We start from the raw sequence: 16,333 nt of genomic DNA on the forward strand, positions 1-16,333 counted from the left end.
GAGCCCTTGGGCACCTTGGGCTTCTACATCTGTCACCCAGGAGCCTGCTCTGCTCCCCTCCAGAGCCAGCCCTGTGCTCACCCACGTCCTGCAAGCACCAGCAGCCAGCATGAGGCCAGGCACATGGGTAGATGTGAGACTTGCCCCAGACCCCAGCTTGCAGAGCTTCCATCTGAAAGGTTTTGAGAGCTTCTTTCCCAGTCAGCTGCTTTGTTGAGAAGTCCGTGTGAAGGCTTCCCTTGTCTGCCAAGCTCTGTGGGGATGAACTCCACAGGTCACGCACACTGCCCTGCTCTCCAGGCAGTCTCTGCCCAGGTGACTGTCACCGCCTGCCCCTTTGGGGTACCCTGCTCATCACAGGCTCCGCTTGGCATCCTTGGACCAGCGTATTCATTCCTCCCTGGGAATGAGATCCTGGGGGGGAAGAGAGGGGGAAAGAGAGGGGGGGGAAGAAGGCGGTGAATAGGGGCTGGGGGAAGGGGGGGGAGAAGAGGGGTTGGGGGAAGGGGGGGAAAGAAGAGGGGTTGGGGGAAGGGGGGGAAGAAGAGGGGTTGGGAGAAGGGGGGGAGAAGAGGGGGAAGAGGGGGGGAGAAGAGGGGAGAAGAGGGCGGGGAGGGGAAGAGAGGGAGAAGGAAAGAGGGGGGAAGGAGAGAGGGGGAAAAGGGGGAGAGGGGGGGAGATGGTGGGGGAGATGGGGGGGGAAATGGGGGGGAGAGATGGGGGGGAGAGACGGGGGGAGAGACGGGGGGGAGAGACGGGGGGGGAGAGACGGGGGGGGAGAGACTGGGCGGGAGAGACGGGGGGGGAGAGACTGGGCGGGAGAGACTGGGGCGGAGAGACTGGGCGGGAGAGACTGGGGGGGAGAGACGGGGGGGGAGAGAGAGGAGAAGAGGAAGAGAGGGGAGAAGGGGGGGAAGGAGGGTGGGGAGGGGGGAAGTGAGGGAGGGAAAGGAAGGGGGGGAAAGGAGCAGTCTGCGCCTGCGCGGCGTGCGGGTGTGGCGCGGCGTGCGGCTTTGTTTGGGGCGGCGGTTTCCCAGGGTGCCCGGCGCGGGGCGTGCGGGGGAAGGGGCGGGGAGGGGCGCGGGCGGTGCGTGGGGCGGGGCCGTGCGGGGTCAGTCGGAGCGTGGCGGCGGAGTGGAGAGGAGGGAGGGAGAGAGAGGGAGGGAGCAAGGAAGCAAGGAAGCAAGGAAGCAAGCAAGCAAGCAAGCAAGCAAGGAAGGAAGGAAGCAAGCAAGGAAGCAAGGAAGCAAGCAAGCAAGCAAGCAAGCAAGCAAGCAAGCAAGCAAGCAAAAGGAAGGAAGCAAGCAAGCAAAAGAAAGGAGGAGGAAGGAGGAGGAAGAAGGAAAAGGAACGAAGAAACGAAGAAACGAAGACCGCAGCCGGAGGCCAGCCCTAGCAAGCCGAGAATGATAAACACACAGGACAGGTGCGGAGAACGGGGAGGGGGCTTATGCTGTCCAGCGACGTCGGGCTTGGCTCACCCACTGCCGCGGCCTCCATCGCCCCTCCGGAGCGGCGGCCGAGCCTGGGGTGCGGGTAGGCGTGAGGCTGGGGCTGAACCTCTCATCATTCCCCCCCCCCCCCATCCTCCTCCTCATCTGCTCCTTTTTTTCCTTCTGATCTCCCTTATGCCCCCCTGCATCTCCTCCCGTCCTTCTCTGTGGGGGCAGCCCCTCGGACGGGTGTCTGGGGTCCGGGGCACTGTAGTGGGGCAGCCCCTCAGCAGCGAGTGTCTGAGCAGCCTTTTGGTAATAAACAAACATCAAGGAGGATTCGTGCCCACCCTTCCCCACGCATCCCTAAGGAAAGGTGATTTTTCCTCGCAGGTTGGTTATCAGCGGGTGTGAACATACATGATTTGTGGGGCATTTTTTGCAGCTGGCCAAATTGTCTTGTGTGTCTGTTCCTTGTTTAGGGTCCCAAAAGTGTCGTTTCCTGAGCCCCTGTGGCACAGCATAGATAAAGGCCCAGAGGATGTGTATAAAACAGTCCAGGTTCTTGGCCGTGGATACTTGAGCTCCACGGTGTTCACCAGACAGTCATTTCAAGTTGCTTTTCAAATCGGGTATTCCTTAATGTATGGCTTGCAGTGCCTGGCAGCATAATACTTCATTATTATGGGCTAAGTGCAACCGTTTCTTCAGGGCCTGTTTTAAAAAGGAGAGGTAAAGAAAACAAACAAACAACCCTTTCATTTCTCTTAACACCACAGGAGTTGTGTGGATCTTCCATCCATCAGGCGCAAGGGCTCAGTGCACATAAACCCCCCCCCCAAACTGAGAAAACGTGAAGCTTTCAGGACCCCAAGGTGCTGGTTGTGGACTGACAGCAGTGGAAGCCTGGAGCTTCAGGTGCTGTTGAAGAGCACCTGGAACAGGGTTCAAAAGTTGAGGAGTTTTGTCCTTCGCACTTCCCAGGACAGGGCACAGGATTAAGATGTCTGGGAGCTTAGTGAGTTAAAATTATACCCGCTGGCTGGAAACATACCCCTGCCTCCAGCTCCCATTTTGGGCAGGGCTTGGGCAAGAAGTTTTTGCTTGGGAGTTTCTTCAGGGGAAGAAAGGCCCTTGGGGATTCAAATGCTTAGGTGTAAGTGCCTGTTTAAATCTCAGCCTCAACCGTGCTGCTGGAAAGCAGCTTCTCAAAAGAAGAGAGAGGCTGGAAGGGAGCCCAATTTTTAAGCTGTAAACCTTCCCCTGGGGAGCAGAGGTGCAGTGGGCAGCTCACACGTGGGTGCATCAAAGGATCAGATTTTGTTGGGTGCTTGCACAAACTTCTTCCCAGGGTGCAAACGTGCAACTGGAGGAAGCAAACCCCCCTTTTAATCTGTGCTCTCCCCACATGGGCCTGCTGCCCAGCCTCTGCTGCTCTGGGGACCCTGGCTGGCCGTGCTGCTGAGTTTTGGGGTTGAAGAGCCATGGGGTGCAGGCCTGGGCCAGGAGAAGCCCCAGTGCTGCCCGCAGGACTTGGCCACTGAAGGGGTCTTGAGTTTGACTTCTGCGTGTGCCAGAGGAAGCAAAACTGGGAAGTGTCTCAAACTGCTTTGCATGAAAACTGCTGCCTCTCTTTTATTTTTTTTCCCACAACTACACTTCATTATCCAGCTTCTTGATGCCTTGGCTGCAAGTTGGTGAGAGCTATCAATAGAACATTGTGGACTTGGGGGGGGGTGAGGGAGGAGGGAAGGGAATAACAAAGCTGCCAGCAGCTTTCTGGGGGTGGGGAACTGCACAGCAAAGTGCTTTGTCATGCCTCTCCACATCCACTACTAGTGAATACACACTGGTCCATTGATAGCCCCAGCCATGCCGTGAGGAGGGACTGTATGAACACCAAAGGCTACTCAGCTTGTGTGCCCGGAGACATCCTCAGTGCAACTGCAGAATACCTTGTCCTGGTGCTTTTAAAGTTCTCCCAGCAGTGTCTGCTGTAGCCCATGGCACATGGGAACACTGCTCCACAGCCCAGTCTCACCAACCTGCAGGAGAAAAGAAGTGGAGGAAGAATATTTGTGTTTCCTGCAAAGATTATTTTGGTATGAGAGGACAAGCCAAGTTCTTAACCATTTCTGCCTATGTCATAACTGCATTTGCAGGTTGTTTCTTGGCAGGCAGAAATGCTGAATTTCAGGCATTTGTGGTCTGATCTATGTTCCAGCATGCTGTGGATGTAGCTCTGCACTTTGTCTTTGGATGCTGAAGCTCACTCCCTCATGGTGGGGGATTAGAGTGGAAAAACACTGTTTTGGGAACTGCCCAAGTGAGAAATTTTAGGACAGACAGTAAACTGTCAGTACATCTATACACAGCCCTGTTTCTCACTAAGGGCTGGTGGAAAACCCTCGTGCTTCTCTTCATTTTGGTGATGTTTGCACAGCCTTGTGCTGCCAAGTTCCATGATGGGAACGCTGTGGAGGGACTGGTTCCTCTGCCTGGCTTTTGCAGGCTTTGTTAGAGGAGTATCAGTGCTGTGCCCTGCCTCAGCAAAGAGCTTTTGTGGTACTGATAAAAGGAGCAGTGCTCCAAAAGCAAAATAATTTGCTTTCATGAAGCTCCAAAAAAACCAAGGCAGGTAGATATTAAAACCTATGCTCAAACTGATCCTACAAGACCGTGTGTAGGACATCCAAAGAAACTTAGGAACTGCAAGGAAAACTTATTTTATTGCTCTTAAGAGTAGATCTGTGGGGTCAACTTGTAATTCTTTAGGTTGGGATGAAGGATGCTTTTATGCTGTTTTAATTTACATGTCAAAATGTCAATTTGGACACTGCGAAGCGTGTTGAAAATATCTGAAGAACCAGCCCTATTACTCCTCCTCGTTTTGAAAATGTGAAACTTAAACCTTCTCCTTCTGGGTCCTGTTGATCTATTTGTAGATATTTGTCTATATAAAATGTGTGCTCATCTGGTCACGCGTTTCCAGCCATCTGCTGTTGGCAGCTTTCCAAGCGTCCCTTATTAGCATGAGGTTGCTCAGCACTCTTCGAGTTCTTGGCTCCAAAGCCCCTCCTCTGTTTCTAACAAAATGCTGCCGGTTCCTGACATGCCCGGGGCACTGAGTAGTTTTAATGCCCGTGCCCAGGCCATAAGCCCTGATAGCTGCCTCTGACCTGCTGCGGAGGCTTGGGGTCACCGGGAGCTGTGACACCTGAAATATGATCCTTGCCCGTGTAACCTGGTGTTCTCTCTCTTTCTCTTGCAGTAGTATTTTACCTTTGAGTAACTGTCCCCAGCTGCAGTGCTGCAGGCACATTGTTCCAGGGCCTCTGTGGTGCTCCTGATGCCCCTCACCCACTGTCGAAGATCCCCGGTGGGCGAGGGGGTGGCAGGGATCCTTCTCTTTCAGCTCTGATATATAAGGTGAGAAAGATCTGATGTCTCGATAACAACCTGTTCCTGTGTTGCAGCTGTGTTTGATTCCTTTTGCAGGCTAATGGGAATGAATGCAAATAACTCCAAGTGGGAGAAGTTAAGTTTTCAGCAGATTGCTCAGCTGCATTGCTAAGCTCTCCTGCTTAAATATCACTGGTCTGTTAAGAAACAAGAGACCTTTTTCTCAAAGGAGGCAGCAAATGATTTTCTCTCCTGTTCCCAGAGGCCTGCTTTAGCTATTGTGAGCAGAGCCAGCATTATCAAAACATGAATCAACTTCTCAGATGACTCGCAAAAAGAGGAAGTGGGAAGCAGAAAGGTGAAGTGCAGCGAGAGGAGGGTTGATAAGCTCCTTCCTGTGCCCTGCTCCAGAGGGTGAAGCTGTCAGGTCCTGGGAGCTGCCTGAACTGATGCACAGGGTAACTCCTGGTGTCACAGAAGGGTGAGACAGCCTGGAATGTTTCTGGAGCACATGCATAGGATGAGGCAAGATCAGGAAGGCTTTTGTGTCTGCAGACTTGCCCAGGAGCACATGGATGTGCGTAGCTCTCAGCTTTTGGCCTTCTTCGTTCTCCAGGACCTTTTCCTTGGTGTGAGGAGCTTTGGCTGCTCCTTACTCTGGAGTACCTGGCACTTGTGCAGCTGTGTGTGGTGTTATGGTGGCACATACCTGTCTCTCTTCTGGAACAGCAGCTGCTTTTCCACAAGCCAGGGATTAAAGTCCTATCAGATGAGGCAGCCTAAATTTATGCTTAGTTTGCAAATTTGGCTGTGCAGCCAGGAATGTTGTCATAGGCATTCGACTTGATTTTTAATTACCCTGTGTGTGGGAGGCACACAGACTCCAGATGATGAAAAGATACCAGCCCTCCTGGGTCACAGCTACCAGAGTCTTCTCTGGAAATTCATGAGAGTCACAGACCTCATGGCTGCTTTCAGAGGAGTTTTTGTTTTTTTTTTTAATGCAGCCTTGGTGAATTTTTAGCATATGCCTCACCCACTTCTCTGCAACCTCTTAATAATAACATGACATCAGCTTAATGCTGTCGAGTTGAATTGTCACAGATGTTAGAAGGGGATGAAATCCAGAGAGATAGCAAAGAGCAAAATGGACTTCCTGACAGATAGAGAAAATGCATAAATAGCTTCAAGAGGGCTCAGGACAAGAAAAAAATTCTCTTGTGTGTGGGAGGAGATGAGAAATGGGGGACCCTGGCAATTGAAACTCCTGCAGGCCAGCATTGCCAAGCTTTGTGTACACACCAGGCAAGGTCCAAAGGCAGAACATGGACTCAGGATGAAGAGATGCTGGTGGAAAGAACAACAGTCTGGAGACTTGGAAGTGTTTGATTTCAGTGTGGCCATGAATTCGCACAGAAGCTTTTTGGCAGTGGTGTGTAGGCAGGGGTTGCTGCCTGTGGGGATGTCATCTTGATAGCTGCATCCCAGAAATATGGATATAATTCTTTCTAGGTTGAATGCTGAAAAAATCCAGCAGAACCCGCCAGAAAATCAGCTCTGTCTGTAGCAGCTGTCCCCAGCCCACTGGTGTGAAGTCCAGTGACAGATGAGGGTTACTGAGTCTCTCTCTGCCCCTCTTAGTTGCCTGTTCCACTCAGTGGGGCTGTAATTAACAACAGGCTGAGCTTTTCAGCCTGACCTGGAAAGGCATCTGGATCCAAAAGCTTAAGTACTTTTTCCAGCTGTATCAGCTGTTCTGGTTGAAGGGGTGACCTTTCTAAACCAGCCTGCCTCCTTCGGGGCCTGCTGCACAGTGCTCGTGTACAGCAGTGCTATGGACTCAGCAGTTGGGGTTCCTGCAGTCGTCGGTATTTTTGTGTTCATCCTTTCTTCTTCTTACTCTGCCTACATATAGGGGCCTTCCCCACCTGGGTCCTCCTCGGGACATCTGAGTGAGTGTAGGCGGGTCGGAAAATCTTGTGCTTGATGAATTTTAACCAAGTGGAAGCTGGTCCTTGTGGCTTTGCTTCACAGAAACGGAGACCAGGGCTGGAGAGCTGGTGGTTTAGGCAGTTGTGCATAAAAGATAGCCTGGTGGGGTGGATTTTCTCCCCCCTTGATACTGTGGTTGGGGGATTTTGCAGGGGTGAACTAAAACCCAACATCTGTTGCATAAACATGATTTTGCTTTGAGCAGCTTCCAAAGAATTCTGGGCTGATGCTTCACAGGAGCAGCTTCTGTCCCCAGCATCTTGCTGCTTCTGTTTTGATGCCTAGAAATGAAGTATCAGCTGCCCAAGATGGGCTGTGGAAACCAAAGTCCCTCTGAACCGGGGGAACTGGTTCTTTTAATCCTTGTGGTTGTGCTGCCTTTGGTTCGTGGGCTGTCGCATTAGGGAGCTTTTAAGGAGGAAAAAACCTTGCTGGGTTTGGAATGCAGGGCATAACTTCTGGTGACAGAAGGGCTAAGCCAGAAGGCTTGGCAAGCTTTTCCTCTCCTATTGGCAGGCTCCTGCACAAATGTATGTGTGTGCCTTCCCCTCCAATGTGTCAATCCCAACCCACTCTTCTTAACTTCCTCACCGTATTTTTGGTTTTGTGAAGTATAAGAAAAGAAGCATCCATGAGCATTTCTTGAGGGAAGGACCCCTTCTGTAGCAGAGGTACTTTCTGCACAGTCACAACTATAAAAGGCCCCTATAAAGGCACTGGTGAAAGATGTTCGTATAATCCCCTTGTGGGGTATTTTGGTTTTTTTAAGGAACCTCTGTAGCCCAGAGCTCTCTCTGGGCTCACATCTGATTCTCGCTGCTGGCTCTGCAGTGGCTTCAGCAGCAGCAGCAGCAGCAGTCAGGATAAACTTGAGTAGCTGTCAGTAGGTTTCTGGATGCAGTTTGCTTAAAACTAGTAAAGCCCAACAGCAGGCACAGCCACTAGAAGTTCTTTCAAACTTGACGACAAAACTTAATTCCTACAGGATATTTATACTGATGAAGTGTAAACTGTTTTCTAGCTAAGCTTTGTGGTCCTTAAAGAAACAGCAGCTTCCTCTGCTCTGGTTACCCAAGCCAGGCAGTTCCTGATTTGCATGTGGCATTACTTTGTCACCAGCATTAACATACTTGATGGCTTCTTCTCTGTCACAGCAGTGAAGCCAAGATGGTTCCATTTTAATACATGCATTGATAGGAATTAAAGCATTGGGACCCAGGCTTGAGGAGCCCAGAAAGACTCTGAGTGATTTTTTTGCTGAACCTCCTTCACTGGTCTTTTGGAAGTGCTTACTTATCTTCATAGCTCAAAACACCTACAAGAAAACTTGAAAAGCACTACTACTGAGGAGACTTCCACCCTCTTACTGGGCACCATTGGCCACTGCTGTGTTTGTACGGCTCTTCTTTTAAATGCTTCTTCACAGCAGATCCAAACTGGGAAGAGTTTTCTTTGCTGTACTGGCTGTGTGTGTGTATTATGGTAAGGGATGAGTACATGTCACTGCAAAGCATTTATTGAAACTTGTCTGGCAAGGTGCTGTCATTCTGCAGCAATGTCATTTGTTTCATTGTCAGTCCAGCTGATGGTCAGCACATCAGAGCTGCTGAATTAACCACTCTCTTCAAATGAAATTCCTGGAGGCATTAGCTCACCTAATGAGCCAATGGAGTGAGCCACCTCCCACCCCACCTGATGCTGTTTAGGGGAGAGGGACACATGGCTCTCCCAAGCACTCCTGTGACTCAGGAATATGACATCCAATATCTGCTTCACTTTTGCCCTTCAGAGCTGTGCAGGTGACTTTAAAAGCAAGAGAATCAGAATGCCCAAACCTGTAACCCAGCAGATGGGAACGGTTCAGCTTCTACTGTAGTTGTGAACATTAACTCAGGAACCTAATGAATTTCTTCATCCTTTCATTGGGGCTCTTTGCAGTGAAATGTGGAAATCATTACTGGGCAAGCCAACTGCCTGCAAAAGCTGTTGGGAAAAGGAATGGTGTTTGATCCACAAGATTGTTTTCTAGGAACTGCTGAGCTGAATGTGAGGCGGTCTGCATGCTTGGCATTCCCTTTGGAGCACTATTGGAGAGGGATGTGTACATTTGTGGTCTCTGGAAAAGACCTCCTTACAATCTTCAAATCTGTGTAGCTTCTGTCTGCTTTGGGATACTCTCTGTGCCATCTATTCTCCTCCCTTAAACCAGGAGGCAAACCACTGGACATACCAGTTGGTTGTAAAATCTGGGAAGGCAATTTGTGGTCATCCTGTAAACACCAGGACTTGGGGATTGAGGAGATGATGAGATTGGGTAGGCAGTGGCAGCAGATGCTCTTCCAGCTTGTCAGTTCAAGTTGTGCTTTTTGAAGGGCAGTTCATGATCAGAGATGTGGCTGGGACCTGCAGGGACTGAATGGACTCCCACTACCCAGAACTTTCCTACAATGTAAATATGCAAAACTACATTCCCTTGAAAGTGAAAACATGACTAGAAAATCACTCTGAGATCTGAGTACTCAGAATGTTTTGTCCCTGAGCCAGTGAAAGGGGAAGTGTAAAGTATAATGTTCTTAGTAAATCTGTAATACCACTTACTTGGCATTTGCTCTCTCTAGTTATACTCCCCTGGCTGTTTAGGATGTAGGACTTCACTTTTTTTGGTCTTTATTCTTCTGTTGGGTTAGAGTAAACGCAAGCTGTTACAGGTAGCTCAGAACAAGAACACTTAAACACTTGTTAGAGCACTGAGACTCCAACCTGAGCTTGCAGCCAGCTGTGTGTACCCTCACAAGTCTCAAGGGGACAGATTTTAGCAATGGGCTGAAACTCTGGACACACACCAGTCCCTGAGGGCTGGGCCTTTGTCAGGAGGGCACTCTCACTGCTCACAGTCCCTCTGCATGCTCACTTAAGCACAGTCTCTTAGATTTTTGGGGTCTACAATCTCATGGAAATTTTCCTTTAACCCCAAAGCATATTCATTAGCTCTCTGCCCTTCCCTCCCCTGTGCAGGACGAGAAGATCACTGTTAACCAAGATGTCCCAGTGCACGAAGGAAAGCCTCACACTGTCCACTTCCAGTACAAGGTCACAGAGGTGAAGACCTCCTCCTGGGATGCAGTGCTCTCTAATCAGAGCCTCTTTGTGGAAATCCCTGATGGATTATTAGCTGATGGAAGCAAAGAAGGGTAAGCTGTGTACATGGCTTCACAGGGAGTGAGGCTTAGTTTAAATGGGTGAGGCAGTGTGTGAGGAGAATGGGCCAAACACATGGCAGCTCTGCTCTTGGTTTGTGTACAAGTATGCACTTGCACCCTCGTCTTCAGAGAACTGTCCTCCTGTTTGCCTTATGTATTTTCTTCCCCCTTGGTGACTGTTCCATAGAATCACAGAATCATCAAGGTTGGAAAAGACCTCCAAGATCATCAAGTCCAGCTGCCAGCCTTACACCACTGTAACCACTAAACCATCTCCTGAAGCACCGAATCTTCTCATTTTTTTAATACCCCCAGGGACAGTGATTCCACTGCTTCCCTGGGCAGCCTGTTCTGCTGCTTTGCCACTCTTTGGGTGAAGAAATTTTTCCTAATACCCAAGCTGAACCTACCCTGGTGCAACTTGAACCCTTTTGCTCTTGCCCTATCACTAATCTCTAGGGAGAAGAGGCCAACACCTCACTCCAGCCTCCTTTCAGGTAGCTGTAAAGTGTCCCCCTCAGCCTCCTCTTCTCCAGGCTGAACAGCTCCAGCTCCATCAGCCTCACCTCACAGGACCTGTTCTCCAGACCCCTAATTTAAACCCTAGTTTTTGATGGGTTACTATTTTCTGAGTCCCTGTTCTAGTGAGAAACAAGCCCTAAATGAGCAGAGTGATTCTTTGCATACTTTGGTATGGAGAATCTACAAGCTTTTCTCTACTTTTTGTTCTGCTGGCCACTTGGGAAGCTTATTTTGGCAGGCATTTTCCTCTCTTTCAGGGAAAAACCCACCTCTATTCTAGTGATGCTTTTCTTCTCATCAGTAGGTGGATCTGCTCTTGGAGCGCTGCCACGCAGGCGTGGGGCTCTGCCAGACTCTGTGATTTTTCTCTGCTGGCAGGATATGGTGGCGTTTTGTCCAGACAGCTCTGCTCAGGGAAGTTTGTGTAAACGCAGCTTCCAGAGCAGCTCCTTCCTGCCAAGTGCTTTGCCAGAGCTCTCTGCTGGCTAGGAGTGCTGTAGAGTACATGAAACTTGACTGGATTCCTCTGCAGAGCCCTCTCAAGTCCTAAGTCTTCAAGTAGGCTTCATCCATAAATGACACAAGCTAATTAAGAAAAAACATCTCCTTGGGCACCTTCAGCAAGTGCTAGTATTATTGCTGCCTCACATTTGCCTTGTATGGCAAAGGTTTGTGCAGTTCTTCAGCCAGCCCCTGAGCCCTGTAGCTGTCCAAGCACCTGCCCTCCTGGGAGCAGGTTCTTCAGGAGGGTATTCAGCTGCCTGTGTCATCCTGACTAAAAGGCAATTATGTCATATTTTTTTTAGCTAGGTACAACAGCCTAGTAGAGGCTATAATTAAAACAGTTCGTTACCATATTAACAAAATCCTCCCAGATTTCATCTCGCACACTGCTCCTGTCTGACTGACTGACTGCTGTCTCATTAGATGTTGACTGAAGCCCCATTTGGGACTGCTTTAGCAGCCTGTGTCCTAAACACTCACAAGGCCAGCAGTGACAGCGATGGTTCTGCTGTGTTGATCCCTGGGGCTCAGGAATGGGTTAACCCAGCACTGTCTCCATCAAGAGGTGGCAGGAATAATTGAGCTGGAAAGGCAGGAAGCCTGGACTCAGGGTGCAGCAGCTGTGCCATCCAGCTGATGTGTGCAGGGAACAGCTTTGCCTGCGTACATGCTCCTTACCAGTGGCTGTCTCTCCCCTTCTGCCTGGTGTGAGATCTTTGCTTTTGCTTTTTTTCCTTCCCCAAAAGCACAAACCTTGCAGTTCCCCTCATGGATATTGCCAACAGAGAGGATGGATGTAGCCTGGCTCCAGAGCAGCTGCAGTCTTCAGCTTCCTGCATCGAAAGGCTTCTGTACAAAATCCCTGGATAGTGGGGATGGGGTCTCGTGCATGCTGGCACGTGAGGATGGTGACCTGTTGGGTGATTTTGGGTGTGGGTGGCTCTTGGTTCTGCAGGGCTGGAGAGCAAAGCAGGAAGCCCATTGTTTCAGCACCCATTGTTTGCTGGAAGGGGTCTGTAAACAAGTCATCTTTCTGCCTAAAAACATCCAAACAGTTGATAATGCTCAGAGGCTTCCTCAGGACAGGACTTCCTATAGCTGATGTTCTTTTGTCTTCCTCCTTCTTGGCAGGTTATCAGCACTGTTGGAGTTTGCTGAAGAAAAAATGAAAGTAAACTATGTCTTTGTTTGCTTCAGAAAAAGCAGAGAAGATAGAGGTGAGAACTCGCTCCTGCTGTTAGGCTTGCTCCCTAGATGTAAGTACTGAGGTTGCCCAAAAATGTGGTAATCCCAAGGCAGGGCTCCACAGGCTGCTTCCTAGTGCAGTAAATATTACATGCATAATTCTTCTGTTGTGTTTACAAAGCAGAAATAGTTTATCTTGGAAAAGACAAGCTCTTTCTAGAGACTAAGGGAGAGGGAGCCTCTTGGTTTCTCCAGCAGATTCCCAGCCATTAAATTATTACCAGTTTTCTCATGCAGAAAGCTGCTTCTGGATGACTTGAAGTATTTTCTTGTCCAGAATGGGTTGATATTTCTCCTCTGGTAGGGAGTGAAGGTCTCCATTTGGCATCAGGCTTTTGTGATTTGAAGGGGAAAGCAGGGAGATGTTATTACAGAGGAAACAAACACTTATAGCTCCTTGCCCTGATGTTCACCTGGATTTTGAAGATCTCTTGGTACTTTTGCCCTTCCTAGACTTACGGCTTAAGGGGGTTGCATTAGGATCTAAAGATAGATGTGTTGAATGAGTGATTACAGCACGGAAGGTGGAAATTTGTGGGGAGGTACCAAGCAATGGCTGTGTCATTTAAAATCTTTCTAGATACAGGCCCTAGCCCCACACTCACCATGGCAGGAATGATTCAAACCTTAATTCTAATTTTACTCTGCTGTTTCACAAGCTGCACTCTCTTCTCTGAAACAAAGTTTCAGAGCTAAGAGCTCTGAATTAGAGCTAAGAATTTTAGAGCTAAGCCATGCTGATCCCAGGAAGATGTCATCCCATGTTACGATGCCAGGAAGAGTTTTCAGATTAAGTTCTTGCTATAATGTCACCACCACCACAGCTTGCACTGGTGACCTCCACAATGGCTGGTTACAGAAGAGAGGTGATGAGGGATGTTGTTTTTAAAAACAGGCTGTGTTGCTCTTGGACCTTGCATATTTGTGTTCTGGAGTGTTCCAGCTCCTGGGTCATTGTTTAAGCAGTTTAAATTCCAAGCTCTCTTGAAAATATACAGGAGCTTCTCTTCATAGCTTGAAGCTGATGTGGTAGAGATGAGATGCTGCACCAGGGTAACTTCCACAGGTCACAGGGAAGTGATCACTTTAGGAACAAGTGACCATGTGTCCAGTCACTGTGAGATATAACCTTGTCTGACTGCGACAAGGTGCTTGGGGGGCTTCTGGCCTGACCGGGCTCGGAATTTCTCTGTAACCCATGGTGCCTTTCCTGGGGGACCACGCCGAGCTGTACTGAGCATCCACTGTGCTCCGGGTCCTCCTTGCAGAGACAACAAACTTCTACTTAGGCCCTGAGTAAGTAGGTTCCTGTTTGCTCCTGTCTGACCCTCTGTCAGGGCTCAAAGGGCTCTGGGACCCATGGAGGTACAGAATAAAAACTGACACGCTGCTGTGCACCCTGAGAAAGCAGTTCTGTGTGGCTGGTGCAGGTAGTGACCAACCATTCCTGGTTCTGAGAGGGGACAGAAGAGACATGGCAGGATAAATATCAGATTAACCTGCTCTGCAGCACAACTAAAACCTCCTTCACACTTAGGAGCAGCTGTGATGAGTGCAGGAAAAGACAAAACATCCAGTTCAAGAGGGTTATCAGGATAAAAATGTTTCCTGAGCAGGAAGCTCTGGGTGCACACACAGAGGGTGATCAATGCAGATTGTGGCTTACAGAGTGAGGCAGGTAGAGAGGCTGATTCCTGGTGGTAACAAATTTCCTTCTCTTTGGTAGCTCCACTCCTGAAGACATTCAGCTTTTTGGGCTTTGAAATCGTGAGGCCTGGTCACCCCTCTGTCCCATCGCGGCCAGATGTGATGTTCATGGTGTACCCCTTGGATCAGAACTCTTCCTCTGATGAAGAATAGCTGCAGTGAGGGACTCCAGTGTGACCTGAAAATGCTGTTGAGGGGAGAGAGGGTTACATCTCCTTTCTTGAGGAAAGGGAAAACAAGCTTCTGTTGGACTGCAACTGCATTTCTCATTGTTAGATTGGCCTGTGTATCCTCAGAGTTGACTATCTCATTGAAATGTGTTGCCTAGAGAACTATATATACACACATGTAATCACCGAATAGTAAATGGAAGAGGTTTCTGAACTGGCATAGGAGCTCCTGGTGTGTGGTGTGTTAGCCTGGAGGCACCAGGGCCCGTGCCCTGCCAGGGGAGCACAGCAGTAGATGCAGAATCAACTCCTTGACTCCCCTGAACCCACCTGGATCCTGTCCCCATCGCTGTGTTCATCTGACACAACTACCTTCTTATTTTTCACTCACACTCTTTAAGTAGAAGGCATGGTTTGGGTGGTAGGTGCGTGGAGTTTAACCTTTAACACTACATGAAAACATGTGTCTGCTTTGGGGCAACTGATGCTTTTTTAATTGGTCTAACATTTTTTTAAATTTTATTTTTAAAAAAACCAAAAACTTCTTGTGCTTTCAGCTTTTGTTCTAAGCAGTCTTAACTCTGTTCAATGTTACCACTGCACTATCCCAGCGTTCAATAAAAGGGGCATTCAAATAAGCAGCCCCAGCATTGTGAAGTTCATTTGAGAGGCACAGAGCCTCTGGTGGGCCAACCTTTGCACTTTTGGACAGTTGAAGGAGGGTTGGAAGCAACACCCCCCCCTCCTCTGGGGGTTTCCTTACCTGCCTGTGGTGCGATGGTTGTAATGATCCAAAGAGCCAGAGGAAGCTCCTCCTTTCAGCCCAAGGCCAGTGGCTGTCACTACACCCCTTGATCTTTCTCTTCACCTTCACTCCCAAGCCTGGAGACACGGAGTTAACAGCTTTAGCCAAACCACAGGGGTTGTGTCTGGTAGCAGCCGTGGTGGCACCACCAGAGTGTTGGGAAGCTCATCCTGAGCAGGACCTTCCCAAGGGAGGGATACGGGCTGCAGTGCTGGCAGGAGCTGACATTTCAACTCTGTCCTGGACAATGAGGCTGAGCTCCTGTCTCTGTGCCCTGTGGATGTCACCTGGCTGGCTCCCTGGGGAAGCTGCAGAAGGGTGTTTGTTTCTAAGCTGTGCCCTCAGCTCTCCCTGGCCTGGCTGCTTGCAAGTGGACTTGTCTCTCTGTGCTTTGCTGTGGTTTCACCTGTGCAGGTTTTTGTTAAATCCTGAAGCCAAGCCATTCCATAGCCATCACAAGTCAGTGGTTTCTGTCTGGGGGAGAGAGGTGGGGCTGGGATACAAGTTTGTGTGAATAAATCATCGTAAAGTCTGTGTCTCTTTTTCCCTCCTTCCCCTCCAGTGAAAGGACTGGTAGCTTTTTTCCCCTCTTCAGGGAGACATTAAATCCAAAGTCAGGTTTTAAAATCAGGGGCTGGGCTGTGCTGCTGGGATCATCTCTGCCCCTGTGGCTCTGCACCAGGCCCTGGCCTTGCTCCAGCTGCAGTATAGTGACAGAGGAGACCCTGCAGATACATCCTTGCTAAATCCATGCTGAGTTCTAGGTCTGGCTTTTGAAAGGCTGAATTTAATCCTTTCTTGCAGCCGGAGCTGCCCCACCTCCTTCCCTAGGCTGGCAAGCGCCTCTCTGGCTGTTTCTGCATGGGTCCAGCTGCCACCTGCCATTCCATGATGCTCATCTACAGGCACAGCCCTGCTGTGATGGGAACAACTTTGCTCCTTCCATACTGGTAAAATGTTCTGGTAATGCATAAAGTTCTCATCATGGGAGCTGGGCATGAGGATGATCTCCTTAGCTCATTAACAAGCTGCAGTTAGGAGGCTGTGCCAATGCATGGGCTCCTCTGACAAGTACCAGCTTCTCCTGCCCTGGCTCCAGCAATTCAAAGTCTCAGCTCACCGCCTGTCTTCAGAAATACCCTTTTGAAAAACCTAAAAGTTGCTTCTGGTTCCTCTGGGTACTGGCTCCTGCACAGGTCACCCCCAAGGCAATGGGGGGAAGAACCCAGCTCTGCTCTGTGGCACGAGGCCCCTGGCTGTGGCTTGCCTGATGTAGGGTGGGACCCTGGCAGGCCACAGAGTCTTGCTGATGGCCCAGGGGTGGAGCATGGGGGGGGGGTGTCTGACTGGATC

The 16,333-nt window shown here is 49.7% G+C and overlaps 1 protein-coding gene across 1 annotated transcript; it reads left to right on the forward strand.

Annotated features, from left to right (window-relative positions):
* Positions 1-1,294: 1,294 nt before the first annotated feature.
* On the forward strand, positions 1,295-14,816 carry OAZ2 (ornithine decarboxylase antizyme 2). The gene is given in 6 exon segments (XM_008493906.2): positions 1,295-1,426; positions 4,705-4,780; positions 4,782-4,862; positions 9,843-10,018; positions 12,185-12,270; positions 14,025-14,816. Coding segments are annotated over 6 exon segments (573 nt in total). The 5' UTR covers positions 1,295-1,406; the 3' UTR covers positions 14,159-14,816.
* The last annotated feature ends 1,517 nt before the right edge of the window (positions 14,817-16,333 follow it).

Source organism: Calypte anna, chromosome 10, assembly GCF_003957555.1.
Source record: "Calypte anna isolate BGI_N300 chromosome 10, bCalAnn1_v1.p, whole genome shotgun sequence".
NCBI lineage: Eukaryota > Metazoa > Chordata > Aves > Apodiformes > Trochilidae > Calypte > Calypte anna.